General features: G+C 42.5%; 1 protein-coding gene across 4 annotated transcripts in view; it reads left to right on the forward strand.

Moving 5' to 3' along the window:
* The first annotated feature begins 1882 nt into the window (after nt 1-1882).
* ABCC4 (ATP binding cassette subfamily C member 4 (PEL blood group)) overlaps nt 1883-21985 on the forward strand; it is a 145916-nt gene continuing 125813 nt past the window's right edge. For all 4 annotated transcript variants that reach the window (XR_011697161.1, XR_011697163.1, XM_071549439.1 and 1 more), the window contains exons 1-4: nt 1883-2058; nt 15354-15464; nt 17594-17714; nt 18371-18595. Coding sequence is in view for 2 of the 4 variants with exons in the window: in XM_071549439.1 (XP_071405540.1) it covers nt 1985-2058; nt 15354-15464; nt 17594-17714; nt 18371-18595 (531 nt within the window). In the remaining 2 variants the exon portion in view is untranslated. The remainder of the gene's footprint in view (nt 2059-15353; nt 15465-17593; nt 17715-18370; nt 18596-21985) is intronic.

Genomic DNA, 21985 nt, shown 5'->3' on the forward strand with positions numbered 1-21985 from the left:
AGATGCCAGCCCTACCAATTGTTTCACTGGCAATGCATTTTAGCAGGAAGAGATAGGGCTGGTTGCTACTGAGGGGATGAAATGCATACACAGAGCATAAGAGTGGTCTGTCTTGAAGCAGGCTCAGCTGGACTGGTAAGGGGTCTAGGAGATCAGGGATGTGATTAGTTGTTTGAAGTCTAGTTGGAAGTCAGTAACTAGTGGTATACATCAGGTGACAATATTAGCCTCCAAACTGTCTGACATCTTCATAAATGACCTGGATAATGAGGCTGAGGGCACCTTCAGCAAGTTTACTGATGATCACGGAATCACAGAATCAATTAGTTGAAATCAAGTCCAACCTATGACCAAACACCACCATGACAACTAGACCATGGCACTAAGTCCAGTCTTTCCTTAAACACCTCCAGGGACTGTGACACAGAACTGGGAGGAGTGGCTGATGCAGCTCCAGAGAGTTCTGCTGCCATCCAGAGGGACCTTAACAGGCTGGAGAAATGGGCTGGCAAGAATGTCATGAAATTCAAAAGGGAAGCGCAAAGTCCTGCAGCTGGGGATGAAAAACCCCCTGGAGGCCACCCAGCTGGAAAGCAGCTCCCTGGGATCCTGGTGGATGTGGAAACAGTATGTCCTTGTGGCAAAGAAGACTAATGGATGCTGGGATGCATTAGGGTGTTACCAGCAGGTCGAGGGAGGTGATCCTTCCCCTCTGCTCAGAAGTCAGGCCACATCTGGAGTCCTGTGTCCAGTTTTGGGCTCCCCAGTACGAGAGAAATGGACGTACTGAAGACACTGCAGTGAAAGGCCATAAGGATGATGAAGGGATTGTAGTTATCTCTTCCACGAGGAAAGGCTGAGAGAGCTAAAAGGCTGAGTTCAGCCTGGAGAAGAGAAGGCTCAGAGGGATCTCATCATCATATATTGCGGATGAAAAGAGGACAGAGCCAGGCTCTACTCTGTGATGCACCCGAAGCAATGGGCACAAACTGAAACACAGGTGGTTCCCTGTTCCCATCAGGAAACACTTCTTTATTGTAGAGGTGACTGAGCACTGGCAGAGGTTGCCCAGAGAGGTTGTGAAGTCTCCCTCCTTGGAGATCTTCAAAAGCTGTCCGGACATGGCACTTGACCAGCAGGGGTTGGAGCTGTGGACCTCCAGAGGTCTGTCTCTTCCAGCCTCAGCCGTCCTGTGCTTCTGGGACTGCAGAGAAATAATGGCATTGCAGGGAACCGTTCTGCCATAGAGATTAGCAGTTCTTTAGTAACATTTGACACACGCTCCACATTCTTATTAGGTCTCTTGCAGTTTCCCTCGGTTACTTTCCATCAGAGTCCTTGTCGCAGGCCACAGGTGACACGACTGGAGAGGAGTGTGGTGATCACTTGCAGAACTTTTGAGAACTGTGGATTTCAGTGATGCACCACCTCTCGGAATTAATTAGCTACTTTACTTTGTATCGCCAAGTTCTCCTAAACATTATTAAACGACGAGCTTCCTGTTTTGGGATGTTTTGGGTTTTTTTAATAGAACTACGTGCAACACGGTACGGCGCGGTGACAGCAAGCGCTTCTGCTTGCGGTGACGGCTGGTGTTCGGTCCCGCTAAGCCTGACTCGCGACGTGGCTTTCTGTCACAAAGCAGGTGGGTGTGCGCCGCTCCCGGAGCCCGGCGCTGTGTCCGCACCGGCGAGGGGCGGGCGGGCAGGCGGGCGGGAGCTGCGCCGAGCGCGGCGGGCGGAGGCTTGGCCCGCCCTGGGCGGCTCCCGGCGCTGCCCGTCGCCGCCGCAGCCCCGTCGGGGCCCGGGCCGGCAGGAGGCGTGGTGCGGGAGGGCTGCGGCGGCGGAGGCGGGCGGAGGGAGGGAGGGCCGGGGGTGCCGCTGTCCCGGAAACAGCGCGGCCGGCGGCGGCTGCCGGGACGCAGAGTCACTGCTGGTGACTCTCGCCGGGCGCGCTGGGGCGCTGGGGCGGCGTGGCGGGAGACATGGAAGCGGTACCGCGGGAGGAGAAGCCCAACCCGCTGCAGGATGCCAACTTCTGCTCCCGGCTGTTCTTCTGGTGAGGGCACGGGCAGGCAGGGGGAAGGGCAGCGCCGGAGATGCGGCGCCGGGTGCCCGGCGGCGGGGAGGGCGCCGCGCCGGGCTCAGCGCCGCTGGCCGCACCTGGCCCGGCCGCTCGGGAGTGCCGAGCCCCGGCTGAGGCCGCTCGGCTCGCCTCGGAGCGCGGCTCCCCGGCGGGAGCGGGGCAGGGAGCGGCGGCCGGCGCTCCGCCGAGCGCTCCGGCAGGGACTGTGCAGGGTCACCCCGCCGGCCGGGGCAGCGCCGCGCCCGCAGGTGGGACGAGGTCTCCCGAGGTGAACCCGGCGGTAATCTCTGGCTCCGCCGTCCCCAGACCGCAGCCAGGATCGTGCCCATCTCGGACAGGGCAGCGCTCCGCCGGGCGGGCGGCGCCAAGCGCGGCCCCATCGCCCTCTGCCAGCACGTGTTTAGTTCCCTCGGGAGCTGTGGGGGGGGACGGAGCTTTCTCTGCCTCCTGGCGCGGGTCCCCTGGCCCGGGACTGGGTGCGGGGCTGCTCCCCGCCATTGTTCTGCTTCCCCGCTTGCATAACGGGTCTCGGGCAGGCATTGCTCATCCCGGCGAGGCGTGCTGGGCTCGCTGGCGGCGCGGGGCTTTCCCCACCGTGTGGGAGGGAGGGAGGGAGGTGGTTTGTGACCCGCAGAGCTGCGGGGGAGGTCCCCGGGGTGCGATCGCTGGGCAGCAGCCCGGCTGCGCTCACACACCCACCCACGCTGCGCCTGCCGTACCCCTGCAGGGGCCTGGGCCTGCCGCGGTGGTGCTACAAACTTTGCGGGACCAGATGACTCCTGGTCCAAAGTTAATGCTTGTTCTCTTAATAGTGTCGGCATGGGTATACATCTATACTCAGAGTGACGAGGAATTGCTTTGCAGTAGTTTAGTTGCTTTGAAAGGGAAAGATGTGTACAGTGGAACGGGAAAAGCATCAAGCTTCTTTGTCTTACCAGACACCATCTGGAAGAGGGCACTTGGAGAGATAGCACTTACCCTACTTCTCCTGCTGTAGGCTGAACCAGGACCCACATGCTGTGCTGTGTGGTGGAGGAGGGGGAAGAGGAGAGGGCATGGCAGGTGAGGCTCTTTTTTTGGAAGCCTCTGAGAGACAAAGTAAAAAACTCTTTGATGCTATAAGCAGCTCTGAGCAGGTGCAGAAGTCTCTTTTGGAAGGTAGAGGGATTTTAAGAGCCCTGACAAATTTTAGCTAAACACATATTTTAGTCAAGGATGTGTCCTCAGAGGTACTATGTGCAAAAAGAAAAAAGTAAAATAAATAAATAAATAACGCCCCCCTCTCCCCCCAAAAGCAGCTTGTATGCTTGTGCAGAACTCCCTGTGCTCAGCATTTTGACTTTTAATGTCTTCTTTGACACCTGGGGTGCCTGTGTTGGAATCAGCTTTGCTAGGAAATCCAGGCAGAATGGAATGAACCTTGGTTGGCCATGTGGCCTTCCAGAGCTGCCTCTTATCTTTTCCCTTTCCCTTGCCGGAATCATGTGGTGGTATTGGTAGTTCTGCCAAAAGCAATCCAGCTAGAAGTGAAATAGGAAGTATGCAGTGCTCATGTCTAGTTTTCTGGCTGCTCCTATCATTCTTTTTTAGGCCTTTTGTATCTGCATGTATTGCAGGGAAGTGTTCGACAGCAACAGGGAAGTACAGGCAAGCACCTGAAAGATTCCTTTTAGACACGATTGTAGGGGCTTATTGTGCAAAGAGAAAAGTAGGTGAAAGTCTGTGCTTGTGGGATGACAAACCTGCTAAAAGTGCAGAGATCAATTGGGGTATATCATGCTTTGCAGTCAGATGCTGGTGCACAACTGTAGGGCTCGTGCTTTGGAAAAAAGGAGTGGGATATGTAAAGCGTTACAAGTTGCCCAGCGTACTGTTTTCCATGCTTTTATAGTGATATAGCAGTGAGAATAACCTTTTAAAGTCTCTTACCCGTGTTGCATGTGATCATGACTAACACCAGCATAACCTTGTCATTTACTGGTCAGCAAGCATTAGTATGTTCTTGGTGAAAGTTTAAGCTCAAATTTTATCTGCAGTGAGTTGAGTAAGCAGGGGCTGTCACTTTTCTGCAAGTTAATACTGTTTTACATAAAATTAAGGAAGTGTTAAAACGCCCTTTCATTTAGCTATAAAGCTAACATTAAGGGTAGGTTTTAAGAATTTGTTTTTCTTTTCTACAAAGAGTTGTAGCATCTGATAGTTATGTGACTACTGCTTTATTTCAGCTGCTGTCTCACAGGACCTTGTGAGATGTTTTCACCTGGAGAACTGGAAAAACAGTGCTCAAGGGGAGCTGCCCTGTGAATAGCAGTAGCTACCACCGTGTGGCTCGAGTATGTCTGCTCTGCTCTCCAAATCCGAGGGGCTGGCTGCTAGTTGTCGATGGGGGTAAAAATACAAGGACATTGTAGGTAGCAGAGCAAGGGTCTTTTGTGTTTTTATTTTGCTTATCTTTTGCTCCAGAGTGCAATTTTGCCATTGTAAGGAATCATTCTCTCATTTGTTGCCAGTGGTACAGAATAAAAGCTCAAGTTATTGCCTGGTGCAAACAGGATCAAACTCACAGGAGAAAGAAAGTCATGTTTTCATTGAATTATAAAACTCAGGTAATGAGCGTGTAGGCTGAAGACACATTCTACTCCCATTGTTCAAAGCTTGTCTTCTTGCTTTTGGGTTGTGACTTTGACAAGTATGAGCTTGATGAACATTAAACACTCCAGTAGTGCATTCATGGGAAATAGGAGCATCTGGATTGTGTGTTAATGTTGTTATTTTTATAGTGTATGCCTTGTGTAATGTTAGTCTGGATGTTACAACAATTATAAAAGTGTTTCTGACAGAAGTATGAAGATCAGGGCAGTTGCAAAATATTCTTTTTTTTCGGTATCTCTCAATCATCTGTGTTAACATAGGGTTATCAAAAGCCAAATTGGTGTTCTGGATGTTGCAGATAGTACTGTAACCCTGACTTTCGGTCTCAAGTTTCTATGCTCACTAAACTTTTAAAAGCTCTGACTGGTATTTCATTTATAGTTTGGAGTGCTTGGGTGTATTTCTGATTTACTCCCTCTTTGTTGTTAGGTTTATTGTCGTGGCTAACTTGCTGGTGAGAATGAGGGTTCTGAAGGATAGATAGGAGGATTTGCTTTTTGAGGTTTTTCCAAGGAAGAGAGAATTCAGTCCCATGTTTTTCATATTTAAACAACTGTTCTCTTGTAGATAGAAAGTGTTAGGCGTTTAAAAAGCCTTATATTCCATGCTTTCTGCAGCTGAGAATAGCACGTTTCACAACTTTTTTTTTTTTCTTCTGTGGGTCGTGAGGATTATTAAATTAATAACTGCACATAGTAAGAATGTTTTATGTTTTCTATTGACCTGTCTCTGGGCTTGCATATTCAGTAAATAGCAGATATATTTTTATTTGCTTATGGCATTTTTTCTCTTGAGTTGTTAAAGATGTTCTTCCTATACAGCACTTGGGTATTTATGTGTTCTGTTGTTCAGGCATCAAATCCACTTTAGTGAACAGTTGCAAAATACAGGCTATGGTTAAATTTTTAAAAAACTGGGTAACTTATATCCTGTTAATAAAATGAGAAGGAGGGCAAGCTGGAACACCCTGGAAAGGTTATCCAGCATCTTTGTTCAGAGAAGTAAAAGAAGTTAAAGTCCTTCTAAATTTCATATAAATTTATAATTTATTTTTAATAATAATGGTAATTACTTATCTGTCGCAGACTCACAATGACTGTGACAAGGTCTTGGCTTCTTGGGATCACTGGGCGCTTTCAGCATCCTCGGGTCTTTTTGCATCATCACTTGACACATGGCAATTGCCATTACAATAACAGCATCAAAACATGAACTGAAAACTTGCTCCAAGGCATCCATACTGATGATTCCAAGGAATAAACCAGTGATTGTTTACCTTTACCTGATGGTGTTTTAGAGCATTGTTCTTGGCTTACTAAGTGAATGCTTGTGGGCAAAAGACAAAACCAGTAAGTCTTCTTCATGGCTCTGACTTGGAGTGCAGTGGGAGAAGAGTAAAAAAAAAAACCTTGTCTTTGATTTTAAATGTGAATTTAATGGGGTAAGCATAGACATGTAAGTCCCAAGGTTTTCAGTGATGACTGCCCAGCTGCTTGTCTGACCAGTCATGTCACACACTTTTGTAGCAGTATAAATAGCTACACACTTCACTTAGTTTCTTCCTCCATTTTCACCCCATGACTTAAAATTGGAAGGGCCACTGACTGATTTTGTTGGATTTCTCAGTAACCCTAAGTACTGATTTCATTTTAGTCCTCTAACTTAGCTGTCTCAAAAGTATTTCTTGACTCGCATTGAAAGAACTTACGGAAAGAATTGATTGTTCTTGGCTATTTCAGCTGACTTCAGCAGTGCCATGGGTAAAACTGATCTGTGTTCTTTACTGTGTCAGTGAATAGCTTTGACTGTGAGGATTTTACATTTATTTCACATGAAAATATCAAGCAGCATCAAGCTTTGAGACTTGCCTGGGATCTTGCCTGTTATATAGTTAATTCCCACTGTCAGTGCCTGAAATTGGTGATGGTGATGCCATCTTTATGAAGACATCTGAGGCAGCTAACTTTAAGTTCATTTATTGACTTACTGATTTACTGACTTACTGGTGCAGGACAGTTTATAAACGCTGAAGAAATGTGTAAGCATCTTTAGTATAGATAAACAGAAAACACTTGTTCAGTACCCAAAGACTGAAATTGCACTTATTTTTTTAATCCTGCTTGAAAGAAGACTGAGGATCATACATACTACTTTTTTTGAAGATAATGCCTTGTTTAATCAGTTATCAGGTATTTAATGTCCTGTAGTCAAATTTGAATCATTTGGTGTCTTGAACTGCTGCATTCGTTTGTAACTTTTGCTTGTTTATTTTCAAGATAGCTGCATTATGCAAAAGAAAATCTTTATTTGAAAATCATTGTTTGTGAATGAGTAAAATTGAAATATGTGGTTCAAGAATGCTAAATAGATTGTATCCACTATGACAAGTGTGTATAAACTGTTGGAATGTTAGCATTTGCTGTGTACTGTAAATATCTGTGCTTGGATATGCAGTTAGATGAGCTGTTTTAGTGAAACACAGACCCTCTGACTTTGGAATGCTTACGTAAAGCCTACTCCATAATTTCTGAGACAAAATGTCACTCTTCTAATTCCTGCAAAGCTTCAAAATTAGGAGTATGTTGTGCTGTTGTTGTTTCTTTTTTTTTCCAAAAGTAGTTTCTCCACCCTGCTTCTAGAAAATTCACAAGACTTTATGTAGAGGGGAGGAGGGAGATAACCCAGTTAGTTTTTGGGAGTGTAAGATTAAAAAGACCAGTCATCTATTTTATTTTATTTATTTTGTATCACTGGAACCCAAATGCTTGTAATATCTGTGTGAACTCACAGAGAATTTTAATTCTTCCTATTTCCATTGCTTATCAGAAAGCACATTAATACAGAAATTGCCACCATAAGGTTCTACTTCAATAAATATCTTGTACTAAAATGTATTGTTACAGAGCACAATCTTCAGACCTTTGCATCACATCCTTGGTATTGTGGATATTTTTCTTGGCATGTGGATGCTGGGTTTGGAATCAATATTTTAGTGATAGTCAGGTACAGGTAATGCCACTCCTCCATGCCCTGCTTCTAGGCCTTGCAGAAAATGTTAGTTGCAGTGTGTTTCCCCCTCTCCTTTCTTGCCCTACCTTTTTTTCTTGCCACCTGGAATATCAGGAAGCGTGTTGGATTAATGAGGTAATTTCATTCCTGGCCTATGCTGGGTAGATGAACGTCATGAAAACAGCCTGCAATAAATGCAATCAAACACCAGCTGAGTTACTGTCGGCACCAGAAAGTCAGCTGCTTACACTGTGCTGTGGATAAGCAACAGCTCAGAAGACGAGATGGAGCTGAGTATCAAAGGTTAATACAGTTTGGTATTGAAACTGGAAGCCTGAAGGGTGTTTTTGAGTTAATATGGCTTTGAAGTAATTTCGTTGTTTCCTATTTTTTCCTTCTGTAAGCAATGAGAAAATCTTCAGTTTAAGCTGCAGTAAGCTGCGGAGGGAAGTTGCAACCAAAACACTAGTTGAAAAGCATCTGAAGAAATACCAGAACTTTTTCTGTTTTCTTTATTGGTTGTGGATGACTGCTTTTGTAAGAGGAAGTGGGAAAAGGCAGCTTACTGATGAGAATGGATGAGCATATGTAATAGGGAGAGGTTTAAAAAAAAAATCACATGATTTTCTACAAACTGTTGCCTAGAGTATTTATGAATTCTTGCAAAATAACACTGGAGACTGTCAGTGTGTGTCCTTCTTTTTGTACCTCCCAACCCAGCAGTGATCCTCTGGACTGAGAGCAAGCACATAGCAGTGTTGGAATTGCACTGCTCAGGTAGAACTTCAAGTCATGATGGTGAGTAATGAACAATACAATGAAGCAGGTAGACACCTGAGGTAAGCCAAGGGCATAAGCAAAGTGGATTTATAATCAATCCAAAGGGCTTGTGAGGAAAGGCCTTTTGTGTGTGTGTGTGTGTGGTTCGGCGAACCAAGATTTGGGAAGGGCTGTCCCCACGTGGGTGTGCCCTTCCAGCCTGTGCAGTGGATTTTAGGTGAGGCTCAGCGTGCGCAGAACTGGCCCCCACCGTTTAAGTCCTGAGGTTCATCTGCCACGTCCGAGCAAGCTTGGACCGTGCCAGTGAAGTCCTCAGGACTAGAACCCACAGCACCCGACATTTCCCAGGAGGTCTCCCATCCAAGTACTAATCCGGGGCTGACCCTGCTTAGCTTCCGAGATCTGACGGGATCGGATGTCAGGGAGGCATTTAACTGAGGAAACTGAGTGAAGAAAGGCCTTTTAGTTTACGAGAAAAACCCCATCTCCAAAGTAGGTGATGAAAGAGAAAGAAATATGTGTTACTTTGCAGCTTAGTAGTTGAAGTAGTGCTTCCAAGCTGCTCAGTGTTATGGAAGAATTTGAGTAAACAAAGACTCTTCTGTGCAACTGTTGAAAAATAACTGGACATTGAGTGTAAACAGGTGATGCTTGTAATGTAATGCACAAATAAGCTTAAGAGGAATGGGGAAATTGCAGTTCGTAAACCACCTCCTTAAGGAATTAGTTGATGGGGGTATACTGGATGTGGCTTTGACTGGGTGCTGTAAAATTACCCGGAAATTAAACTTCTGCCTATAATTACAATAAAGAAAGAGAAAAAGAAAAGATTTTTCTAATTAGAAAAGTAGTTTGTGTAATCCGATTTCTCTGATTTCTCTAATGATAGAGCAGGGGCTGCTGTAAAACTGGTGACAGCAAAATTTTGCAGTTGTACAGAGGAAGGTACTGTAATATGTGTGTGATTGACTGTGGTGTGACTGTTGTGGGGCTGGTCAAGGCAACTGAGGCTTGTGGATGTGCCCACGGCCCCAACAGACACACCTTTTGATCTTAGGACATTTTTTTATTTGTGTCAGCTTTGTAATGTAATTGCAATGCTTTTTGGGTGATACTTTTTGACAGACTTTCTCAGCTCATGCAAACTTGTAATGTATGCTTGAGTTTCTAGAAAGTTCTGCAGAGTGAGAATGGTGCTGTTTTGAGCATTTGCAAGCAGGACACTAAAAATCCACAGGCACTGCAGGTCCCGTCCCTGTGTTAATGAACCAGTTGAGTGGTCACTGCTTTCTGTTGAATGTACCTGTCTGTAATGTATTTCTTCCTTGGCTGATTGGAAATTATTCTAGGTCAATGGCAAACCCAGTTTGAAAGCTTTCTTGTTTAGGAAATTTTATTTCATGTATGGAACAGAATAGCACGATTAGTCTGATGCCTAATGATCCTACCTTTTGGGTAGCAGGGCCTGTTGCTCTTACATGCTGTCTCTGTGAGAAGGAGGTGACTTGAGATGTCTCCTTTAGGTCTCACTTCTCTTAGGAGGGTAAGAAAACATGGTCTTAGCTTTTTCTGAAGATCCTAGAGGCTTTCCAAAATCTTGGTGAATTTGCTTTAATTACAGATGGTAAAAACTGGACCTTCCCAAGGAACCAAGTAAATTGTGGCTGGTTGGCTGCATTTAATCTGAAAGGGTGTGTAATGTCAAGGCTCAGGAGTAGGGAAATGCAGGAAGTGAATGTTTATATTGTGATCTTCGTGTATTTGCTGTTTCAGAAATGAATCACTTTCTTTTTTTATCAGTACCCAAGATATTGTTGCAGAGGTGAAAAGCTTTCTGGGGTCAGAGCAGTGAGTTACCGTTTTGCAGTTGGCTCTCCCTTGGGTTTGCACCAGGTTAGAGTGATTTTTTAATATATTTTTTTTAATCTTTTTTCCTAATGACATCAGTGTTCTGGCAGTAACAAGGACTAATTCTGGCATCTTTCCAGACTGATATCTTTGATCAGCTAATCGCCTTAATAGAACAGAGGCATTCCCAGCAGAACAGAAGGTACTCAGGATTCTTGCAGATATCCACATTTTTGTGTGTAGTTCATGCTAGGAAAAATTGGGCTAAGCTCTTTGAAAGGCATCATGTGTCTTGAAAAAATAATAAGATGTGACAAAGTGTAAGAAACAAATGTTCAAAATCCTTAGCAAACAGTAAGGTACCTGGGAAAAGTGAAAACAGGTCCTATTTTTGTTTAAGTTGAACTGGTTCTTCAGAAAGAAATATAGAAATGTGGGACTGAGGTGCAAGTCTTTCCTCTGCACTACATTGCTCCTGTCTTTCTTCAGGTAAAATAGAGTGGTAGTGAGTCCATTTTGTGTCCATCCTTGGGGTAACAGGAGTAGTTTACATCGCTGCCTGTATATTCCCTCCATTTCTCTAGGTCATCTTTAGTTTGTTTATTATTTAATCTTTTTAAATGAAAGAATAATGTAGTTTGAACAGTTGTTGGTTTCATAAATCCTATTTTTCTTTTGATTTTTTTATACCCCTGGAAGAGGTCTGTGTTAGCTGATCTCTGTTTGGGCAAAAGGCACTCTAATGAATAGTCTTCCCTTATGGCTGAGTTGAGGTTTCAAGGATGTTCCTTATGTAGGCCATTGCCTTATTCGCCAGCTTCCTCTAACAGTCCTTTTACAGCATCTCTAATTTGAGTGTCAAAGAAGGGAAAGGCTCAGTTAGTTTGCTTGTTAGGAGTGTGTGACTTGAGTAACAGCAGGCTGTGTGAAATAGGTTTTTCTCAGTTCTGCTCTAAGTGCAGGGAATTCCATAATCTGCATGTGGCATCCTGGTGGAAACTTTAATGACTGTGCATGAATATGTGCTAAATCTTCTGTCTGAAAGTAGGCCTTCCAGCATAAAGTTCAGAATGCATCAGTGGGATGGTGAAGCTCAAACTCTTCTCTCTTCTGAGAGTTTGCAGAAAATCTCATTCTTGAGATACAAGGTATTCAAGGACTAAGTGCAATTTGAAATATGAAAAGAAAAAAATTTAACCTTCTAAAGATCTTCAAGTGTACCCTACAGTAGCACAACATACAATTAAACAGCTTTGTACTTCTAAGGACCTGCATAGCAATAGCTCTTAAAGATGAGTATTTTGGGGGAAACTAGTCAGAAAGCTCAACAAATGGTGATTTTTCATTTCTTTTCATGCATTTTTTCCCCTAACTCTGCAGAAATGTGGACTTGTGCTGAGTCTTTGCCATGTTGTCCATTATAATAAATGAGTCACAAAATTAATTACCACAGTTTTCTGCATACTCTGGATTTGTTTTCCTTGCCTTCTTTAATGTTAACATAGAGGTTGTAATGCAATATATTACGGTTTTCAGAACTATGGTTTTAACTAGAAGAAAACCCTGAAAAGCCCCGGAGTTGCACTAGATCTCCCTGGAACTAAGAAACTGAAAAACCATGAGGCTTTTTTGGTAGCTTTTACCCTGAGCTGTCATCTGTCACCTGCTACTTTGTTTTGAAATTCAGTCACATAGTACTTGCAGTGATTGGTGTGGAGATGGGGGGGGGGGGACAGAAGGGATTTACTACAAACTGTAAGAACTCGGTGGAGCTTGCCGTATCATCAGTAAGTTGTTTTGAGAGTTTAAGGACAAAGAACAAACTAGATGGCTCTAGCAACCCTGTATACTTGAGACAGTTGTCTTTGAGCTGATTACTTTGCATGTGGACTGCACTAGGTCTGTGGCCAGCACTTGCTGCTGCTGGTGGCTGTAGTGCAGTTTCAAGCTGCTGCCAGGATACAGCAGTTGCCTTCAACAGAAGCATTGTTCTGTTCTTCCTGCTGCCTGCCTGTGGTTTTTGACCATGTTTTGAAAAGTATAAGTAGAGGAATGGTGTTCTACAGAGTAACATTAAGAGCATTGTTTTGTCTTTTTACGTGTGTGTTTAAGTATATTTCTAAAGTGTCTTATTTTCCTCTGCGTGTTGTGTTATGTGCCAATAATGGCATGTAGCAGTACGCACTGTTCAACACTGATAAGGCCACAGCTGGAGTCCTGAGGCAGTTCTGGGGTCCCCAGTAAAACAGAGACATGGACATACTGAAAAGAGGACAGCAAAGGGTCACAAAAATTGATGAAGGGTTTGGAGCATCTTCCCTGAGAGAGCTGGAACTTTTCAGCCTGGAGAGGAAAAGAACAGGGGGGATGTTATCAATATCTGTGAATATCTGAGGAGAAGGGTGCAAGGTGGAGAGAGCCAGACTCTTCTCAGTGGTGCCCAGCATCAGGTTAAGAGGCGAGGGACACAAACTGAAACAGAGGAGATGCCCTCTGAACATCAGGAACACTTTTTCACTGTGAGGGTGATGGAGCACTGGAAAGGCTGCCCGGAGAGGTGATGAAGTCTCCTGCCTTAGAGATCTTCAAAAACTGTCTGGACATTGTCCTGTACAACCAGCTCTAGGTGGCACTGCTTGAGCAGCAGGGGTTGGATCAGCTGATCCCCAGATGTCTCTTCTAAAACAGCCCCAACCATTCTGTGATTCTGTAATAAATATCCTATTTATGTTCCTTGTTAGTTGTCAGAATGATGTTTGTTTTCACCACCTTGGCAGCAGTAGCCAATGGAATCTCATAACCAGTTCTATAGATAGGAAAAGGATTTATCCCCATGTTTACCTGAAGGAGCTGCCTCATCCTTGCTACAGATGCTGGGAAAGATAACTTTTACTCTAGCCTGTCTGTCTGAAAGGAGACCTGTGGCTTGTTTATGGAGCACACCATCAGCTAATACTGATGTTGCTAGAGGAGAAACACTTGGTATTGGCCTCGTGAGTCAACAGAATTCTACAGATCCTTCCCATAACTCTCTGTCCTGGAGCAAACAGAGTCTCTCTCATCCAGCAGGCAGAAATTATTTGAATGGCCTTGAGGTTATTTGCCTCATACCTGCTTTTTACAGGTGGGCAGCTGCAAGAACTGAGGCCAAAGAGGAAATGTTTCAGTGAAACACTTGTGTTAAACCAGGCATAGGTCTTCTGCTATCTGGAGCAGTTGGTCTTTGAGACCTTTTGTTAGGAGCTGTAGGGAAGTTGTGACAGTGATTTGGGCAGTGATGCTACTTGAGATACAGTCCAAGCAACAGACTTGTCTGACCAGTACTTTCTGTTTCTAATTGAGGAGTTAAGAACTAACATAAACAAATCTTCAGTATTCACTCCAAGAGTTTAACAAGGGCAGTTAGGCATCAGAGTGTTACTCTGAGGATAGAGGCGTATTTTTTGAATGAGTCACAAAACCACTGCACTAACATGCTAAGAAGTGAAGGAAAACCACTATTAATCCCGTTTGTCTCATGGAGTTTTGCCTTAGAAACTGGGAAAAAGGTTTTTGCAACAGTTCTGTCTTTGAAGAAACTCTCTGCACTCCCTTTCTAAGGTTCAGCGTGGCCCTCCATCCGCTCTGATCAACAAACTGCTTATAAGCCAGCATACACAAAATTTAGATGGAACATGCCTGAGCAAGAAATGTAAAGCTAGTTGATAAATGTTCATAAGCACCATTGTGGTTGTGAATAAATAAGTACTGTCATTGTAAACCATCCCAGTTTTGAATTCGCAGGTGTAGGCCTTCCAGAAAATAATACACCTCATCTAGCACACCAGGTGTTTGTGTAAGAGCTGTGTTGGGGAAGTCGGGGAGTAATTAAGTGTCAGAAACCAAGCAACAGTTAAGAACTTCCACAGGCAATTGAGATCAGGCAAACAGCTTGCCTCAAGCACAAGAGTATTTTTTCCAAAACATATCCATCCCTGACCTTTCGAGTTTAATGGTGTTGACCAGTTGAGAGAGTACTGTAGGAAATAAGCCTGAGAGCCAAAATCCACATTTCTTCTGGAAACCAAGATTCAGCAGAGAGACTAATTAAGTGGAAAAGTGCAAGTTCTCTAAGTCCCCTGTTCCCACTAAGCCATCTCTGTTTCAGATGTGTAATTTTATTTTGCTCCATCTCATGGACAACTTTGTCACTCTGGTGCTTTCTGCCATGCATATTTGTGCTCTGTGAGGCACAACTGAAGCTGTTTGGACCTCCCTGACCTCTTGAAGAAGGATCTGTGTGCATGAAAGCTACTCTTGCTGTTTCCTGACAGTATTTAATCTAACAAAATACAGTGTTTTTCAACAAACCTACAGTATCACTGTTACAATTTATCTTTGCCATGCTCTCTTAAAATTCTGTCCACTAGGGAAACTGAGCTGTTAGACACTATTTTCCTTTTCTAACTCTAGAAATTTTGTAAGTGTGCTTCTGTGTATGTTTCCAGACATGGCTAAGATCTAGTAACAATGCATTACTTACCCATTTTTACATGTGAGTGGTTGTCTTTAAATTACTGACCTTTAATACTTTTTAAACAAATGTCTTTTGTTATGTATTACAGTTTTATTTACAGCTGTCCATATTTTAGTAGTTAGATTAAGCTCTGTTTTTTCCCCAGATACTTTAAAACAATGCTAATTTTCCTTGAGTATAAGGAAACACTGGAAGAAAACTGTTGCCTTAGGCCAAGAAGAATTGTGCTGGCTGTCCGGATGCCTGGGAGTCTGTGCCATGGGGCATAAACAGCTTTAGGGAGTGGGAAGTGCTCTCCCATTTGTAAAACAGGGATTGACTTATATATTAAATAGAAGTGCAGTAACCTGCATGACTGTTGAGTGATTCAGAAGGAGAAAAGAAAGAGGTAAAAGAATTAATATGTGAAGAAGTTACTCTTTTGGTCTGCTGATCAGTTTATTAATAATTTGTGTTTAACTAGGTGGTTGAATCCCTTATTTATTACTGGCCATAAACGGAAGCTTGAAGAAGATGATATGTATAAAGTGCTGCCAGAAGATTCCTCAGAGAAGCTTGGAGAGGAATTGCAGTGGTAAGGAGTAAACCATAGAATAGCTTGGGTTTGAAGGGGCAATTGTTCTCATTCATTGTATTTCTGCTGGTGAAGGTGAGGGTCTTATTTCTATTCTAAAATTAAAAGAGGTTGTAAACTTTAACAAGGTTCAAAATGCTGAAGAATTCAGAGTAGTGAGAACTAAGAGGACTTGTTTACTGTAGAAGCTTTTCAGTGTTTTTCAAGTTAGAGTATTTGCATTATGTCGTTCATAATTAATCTGATGCTTTGCAGAATACTTGGAAAAGAAGGTTTTTTACCAACTGTTACTACAGTAATCCTTAATAAATTAGCATGAGTCTTCTGGCCTGTGGTAAAGTGACTGGAAACTTTTTAAGTTGTTCTGTATAAAAGTGGGTAAAAAGAGTTTTTGTTTGATTTTGGGTTTGAGTGCAAGCTGAATTAAGTGACAGCTGTGTACCTTTTATATGTGTGTCCATGTAAATGTATTTATATTGAAAATACGCCACTCACTGGTAAAGTGAATAAAATGCCTTGGACAGCTAACAGCTTGCATGCAGGAGGCGTCTTTGTTTTGTTGTAAATACTCTTTGATAGACTGTGCACTAGTTCATGTTGTTACAGACTCAGGAGAATCGTTCATAGTGAAATATCTTCAAAGGGTTACTGTTTATGTAAGTTGAACTATACAACAGAGAAGGTTTTTGTCTTCAGATAATGTTTAGTTGAATATAATTAGAGGAAGAGATATCTCCTAATAAAGGTGGCCTTTGTATTAAGGAATTGTGGCCTTGCTCTTTCTTGCCTTTACAGTGAAGGCAAAGTAAATTGACTTTCCTGATAGTTTTATGAGGTTGAGAGACTCTTCAAGAAATGGAAAGAATCCAGAAATGAAAGGTTATGAGCAGGTCTTACATCATCCTGTTCTGGATGAGTTAACTGAAGAAAGAGGGTTGGTGGTAAGCTCATGGAAGTTGCTGTTTTTAACATCCTTGTAGCTGGAGAGCTTCGACAAATTCCATGTTTGTGTCTTGAAGCACTTTAGGGAGTTTGCCTTAGGGGAAGATGCACGCTTTCCAGTGATTCTTACAGGAAAACACAGACTTCCCATGAGTCAGGAAATGGTAGAAAATACAGCACACAAAAAAAACCCCCAAGTGTTTTTTTAATTATTTAGTGTACTTGGCCAAGAATCAGAGAATATTCATAAATAAACCCCACAGAGTCTACACAGTTTCATTTCTGATTCTGAGGCATGTAGACAATAACTCTGTAATCCTTGTAACAAAAAAGAGGGTAAAAATAAAAAATACTTTCTTATCTATTTGCTTTGAACTTGTGTGCTTTGTTGCAAAATAAATTGGCTTTTGTGCCGTAGACTCATTTCAACCCTCAAACTATCAAGGTCATAGAGTTGGCAGAAAATATTTAGCCTTCAGAAGAAAGGGAGAGCATCCTGTGTGACAGCAGTGTGTTTTAAGAAATCTGCATAAATTTCCGGTATTTTCTTGTTAAAATTATGCTTGTTATTACTGTCTTTGATGTTTATGTGAACAGGTTGTGTCCTGCTTGTGGGCAGACATGGTAATTCGGAGGTCTTTGCCACTCTGCTGATGTAATCCTTGCCTTCAGAGGGATATGTGGAGTGTTAGATGACAAAATGCCATGTCTGCTCATCCTCATGGAAGCACGTGGTAGAAGAAGGAAAGGGACAGACAGAAAGGGTTGGGCATCACAACCTTTCTGGGGAAGGGCAGAGCTTGTGGGAAGATCAAGACACTCCATGCTGCCTTGTCTTAGTCTGTAGTCAGGCGATCATATGATAATAGACTCTTAAGTATGGTGAGTGACTGTTGAACTGAGAGGAGAAGAAACAAAGAAAGGGTTCCTCATCAGCAAACATATCCAGGGTGATAACAGTCAACAGTTTTGAATTGCTTGTGATTAATCAAGAACAAATTAGGCCTATAGCACCAAGTGTTTATGTGAATAAGAAGACATGACTATATGTTAACTACTTTTTTTTTATTTTTTTGGTATAAAGGTGACCATGGCAATATCGCTTTAAGCTAGAAAGTATTTTATTCTACATAATTTTCTTGTGATTTTACTTCTGTGCTCCAATGTGTTTGTACTTTGTTTGTCAGGTACTGGGATAAAGAGGTGCAAAAAGCAAAAAAGAGAGGAAAACCACCACATTTAACAAAAGCCATTATTCTTTGTTACTGGAAGTCCTATTTAATTCTTGGAATGTTCACAATGGTTGAGGTAAGTGGTGTAAAACATCATGGAGCATACTTCGTGGCTAACAGCAATGTGAAGCTTGGCCTCTTAGATTGGATGATACATACTGGTGACTTCATACTGTGCTGTTCAGAGAACCTGGTAATGTTCAGGTGCTCTGTCAGAGGTAAAACAGAGCTATAGCCCTGTAGAGACAGAAAAACGGAGTCATAACTGCAGGATTGTGGATATGAAACAGAGAGCTGATTTCAGGGCATTATTCTGGAGACATTGCAAGCCATTGACTTACTTTGTAAGACTTAACTGTATTTTATGTATCTGAGGGAGGTGCCCAATGGAAAGAGTGTTTTTTGCTCTACATAAATGGCTGTGAAGGACATGCTGCCATCTCTAAAAATGGAGGTGTAATACATAATCATGCAATTTTTATAACATCAAAAGTTTCTTTGGTAATTAAGATAGTTCTCTTTGAGATTCCAGCTAAATTTTCGTGTGGAACATACTTTTTTTGGATTGTGTGTGGATAAAATTTGGCTTGACATTTTAGAACACAATGAAGACAAAATAATGAGGGGTATGACTTGCAGCAGTACATGGCACTTGTTTTCCTGCTTACTATCTTGGGTAATATGGTGGGATAGGAAATTTTTAATAATTTTTCCCCTTCTTTTTTCTTCCAGGAAACCATCAAAATAGTTCAACCAATCTTCTTAGGAAAAATTATTAATTTTTTTGAAAATTATAACTCCGCAGATGAGATAGCTTTGAATTTTGCATACTGCTACGCGGGTGCTCTGTCTGTCTGCACGCTTATTCTGGCTATAATGCACCACTTGTACTTCTACCACGTACAGCGGGCTGGCATGAAGCTGAGGGTAGCAATGTGTCACATGATTTACCGGAAGGTAAGCAGACCTGTTCAGAGGCATGTTTGGTGTTTGACAGCTGTTTCCTTAGCAGAGTTTAAAAATGCAGTTATTTGTTACGTTCCTGGTTGCAATTCCACTGAAGTTACTCATTTGTAGAAATGTAATACGTGCTAGCATGTGTCGGGCCTTACATGTATAAATGTGCCTTTGTTCTCTCTTTGGTAACATGGTGTCTGAACCACAGCTTCGGTCTTCCTGGTGAAGGTGGTGAATTAAATAACCCTGAAGTCTTGGAGGAGGTGCTTTTTTTTTGCCTGCTGGTGCTGTCGGAGAGGAGCCTCCCAGTTGCTGGTGGAAGAGTTCTGTGTTGGAGGTGTAAGAGGTGTCAGAATACAGCAGGAAAGGGGCAGAGCTTCTAGGGAAAGCTGACAGTTACTCAGCCTTGCAGTTTGATCCCGAGGGACGATGTTATGCTTGGGTGTCACCATCTGCTTCATCATTCTCAGTTGCCTGGAAATTGCTTCACTGTCCAATTTCCCTCCCATCCCTTATGTGGTTAATGGTGGGATTTATTTATATTTTATTCCATCAGTGCAATAAAATTAATTGCTTCCTTTGCAGATCAGAGGCTGCCCCTTTCCCTTGGGGCATCCATCAGATTCACTTGGGGAGCAGCAGCAGTTCTGTGGGACTGCTGCTTCCCCCTCTAGGCTGACAGGGATACTCGCATCTTCACCTTTACTATCCCTCCTGTTTGGGGGAAAAAAGAGAGAGGAGCGGGTAGGGGAGACACGTTTCAGAATCAAACCGAATCCTAAAGGTGGGGTAGAGCCATTTTTTAGTATAATTTACTGATTTTACTGTGGAAGTACTGCAGCCCTCCATTAAAACCAATGAAGTGTGAGAAGGAATGTATGTTCAGTGAGCAGTAGTTTCTTTGCTGTCTGTGTTTCCAGATGAAGAAATAGTTTTCATCAACTACAGAGAAAGCTGAGGCTGCTGTCAGAGGGAAAGCAGAACAAGAGGAGTATTACCTACAGGAAGGAGTTGAGCGACATGCAGGATGAAATGCTCTCCTTGGTGAGAGAGCAAAAATCTCTGCTGGCAATGCTGAAAGGGCCAGTATTTCTGTCTTTAGTGCTTCTAGAATGGTGACTTACAGGTTCTTACCTCAGCAAAAAGCTTAATTGAAGGGATCAAGACTGTACATTTTCTTTGAAATGCAAAGAAATCCACATTACTTTAAACATTAAATATAGGTGCCATTTGCTTAAGACAAACACTTGCACTACTTGTATACGTTGTGTGAAGTTTTTGGGCAAAGCAGTAGAGTAAGGAGAGAGAAAATGTCCCCATTGTAAATGTGATTGCTTTTCCTGCACACGCTTATTCTCCTCCCCCTTCTGATACCTTGGAAATGGTCCTCTGGGGACTTGGCTCTAACATGGCACACTGATTTCTTGTAAATAAACATCTCTCTAAGGTATTAATTTACTAAACTGATTATTGAAATGCAATTTGAAATTCACGAAAAATGTATATAGTGATGTTTGTTGCTGTGTTGATACTAGCTTGGAAGGTAGGAATAGAAATGTTTGTAATATGCACTGTTACTTCTAGAGGTGGGATTCAATGGGAAATTAATCCCTCCTCATCTCATAAATGTTTGCTCCTGAGATTGAAGGCTGAGGTCACACCAGAACATTGATAAATCTTTTTAGTAATTTTGTCTTCATTATCTGTGGCTTACAGATTGGTCATACTTTGTCTTTATCCTCATACAGGCTTTTGAAGGAACTTGGATGCTAATTTACCAGCATTTTTGCAGAGTTGGTTAATTGCTGTAGTAAATAAAATCTTGGATTTGCAAGAATGAATGGGTTGGATAAGAAAGCATCCTTAATGGAGAATTTCAAATGCTTATAATTCCTAAGTTTTATACCCTTTCTCATTTCCTGGAAAGTTAAAATCTAATTTGCAAAAGCCCTGTATTCAAAGTCTAAGATGTTTTGTGACCATAAGAAGTATTAGGGATGCACGTTAACAAAAATTCAAATGAAATCTGTCTCTGATGACTCCCAATCTTATATTTTGAAACCAAAGCCTACTTATGGGAAGTTGGCTTTTGTTTCGTTTTTTATTTAAGACATCAGTGTACTGACTTTGGCTGGGTTGGAGTTAATTTTTCTCAGCTCATATGAGGCACTATTTTGGACACAGCAGAAAGGGGAAGGTACCAGAACAGGAATTTTTGGTAGAAATTGGTTGTATAAGAACAGCTGCTCATTTGTGTTCATTTTTTTCTTTTCCTTCTGTATTCCTTGCAGTCTAGACAGGTCCATTCAGCCAGGAAAATGTAAGGCTTATTTCACTAAAAAAAAAAATCAAAACCGAGAAGAAAGGCAAGAAAAGACTAAATTTCCATTGCTACTGTCAATGGGAATGTCTGTCTCTTCCCTGAGAAGACAAATGGATCAAAGATGAGCACCCTTCTTTTGCTGAGACTGTCTTAGTCAAAAGGAACTGCACTCATAAAATCATACTGAAACTGTTCTGGCTGCCTGTGTCTGAAATAGCTAGGAATAAGTCAGAAAGGTGATTCAGCTGACAGGTCCAAGACAGACCCAGGCCATGAACCACTAGCAAGACACCAGTGTAGTCTTCTCCTGACAGACAGCAGATACATTGGACAGGAGGTGCTATAAACACATCCTGGTGGGCAAGTTCTTCAAACATGCATCACGTGAACTCCTATGATTATGGTCTGTGGATATCTCACAGATTTTCTTGGAGCTTATCAACTTGGGTCTGTGGTGATGGGTAAACACAATAGAAATCTGGCTGTGCTGCACTTGCATTACATGCAGGCAGCTTCCTGGGGTATTTCGGGTTTATGAGAGACATGACTTAAGACAGGGAATGAAGCAGTTATTTTCTCAAATAAGTGAATCATGTTTAATATACTCAGTATCCTAGATTTGTTACAGGATTATCAGAGGAATTTCTTAGTGGAGTTGTAAAAGTTTCTACCTGCTGGTTTCAGTGAAGTTAAGTTGGGATTCTCTGATTAATAATACCTTTCTAACACAAGAGAGAGGTGCAAGAAACTTAAGGCACTTCATTTGAAATGATGACTTGAATAGTACTTTGATGGCTGATGTTTTTCCACCTATTTCAAAATTCTGGAACAGTATTTTTGAAACAATTAGTGCTTTTCAGGTTTGATTATTGATCAAAAAGGAATCCTAATAGTAACAGTTTGGAGAGGGAGAAGTAGATATGCACTGCCTAAAAATGCAAAGTGTTTTTGAGGTGTGAACTATCCCTTTACAGAAAAACATGTAGTGTGTGTTGTATATTTTTTAATGTGACCTGCAAACCAGTGGTTTCCTTCTAGCAGGTGTAGAAAGTAGCAGAGTGTGTTAC

Source organism: Pithys albifrons, chromosome 1 (genome assembly GCF_047495875.1).
Source record: "Pithys albifrons albifrons isolate INPA30051 chromosome 1, PitAlb_v1, whole genome shotgun sequence".
NCBI lineage: Eukaryota > Metazoa > Chordata > Aves > Passeriformes > Thamnophilidae > Pithys > Pithys albifrons.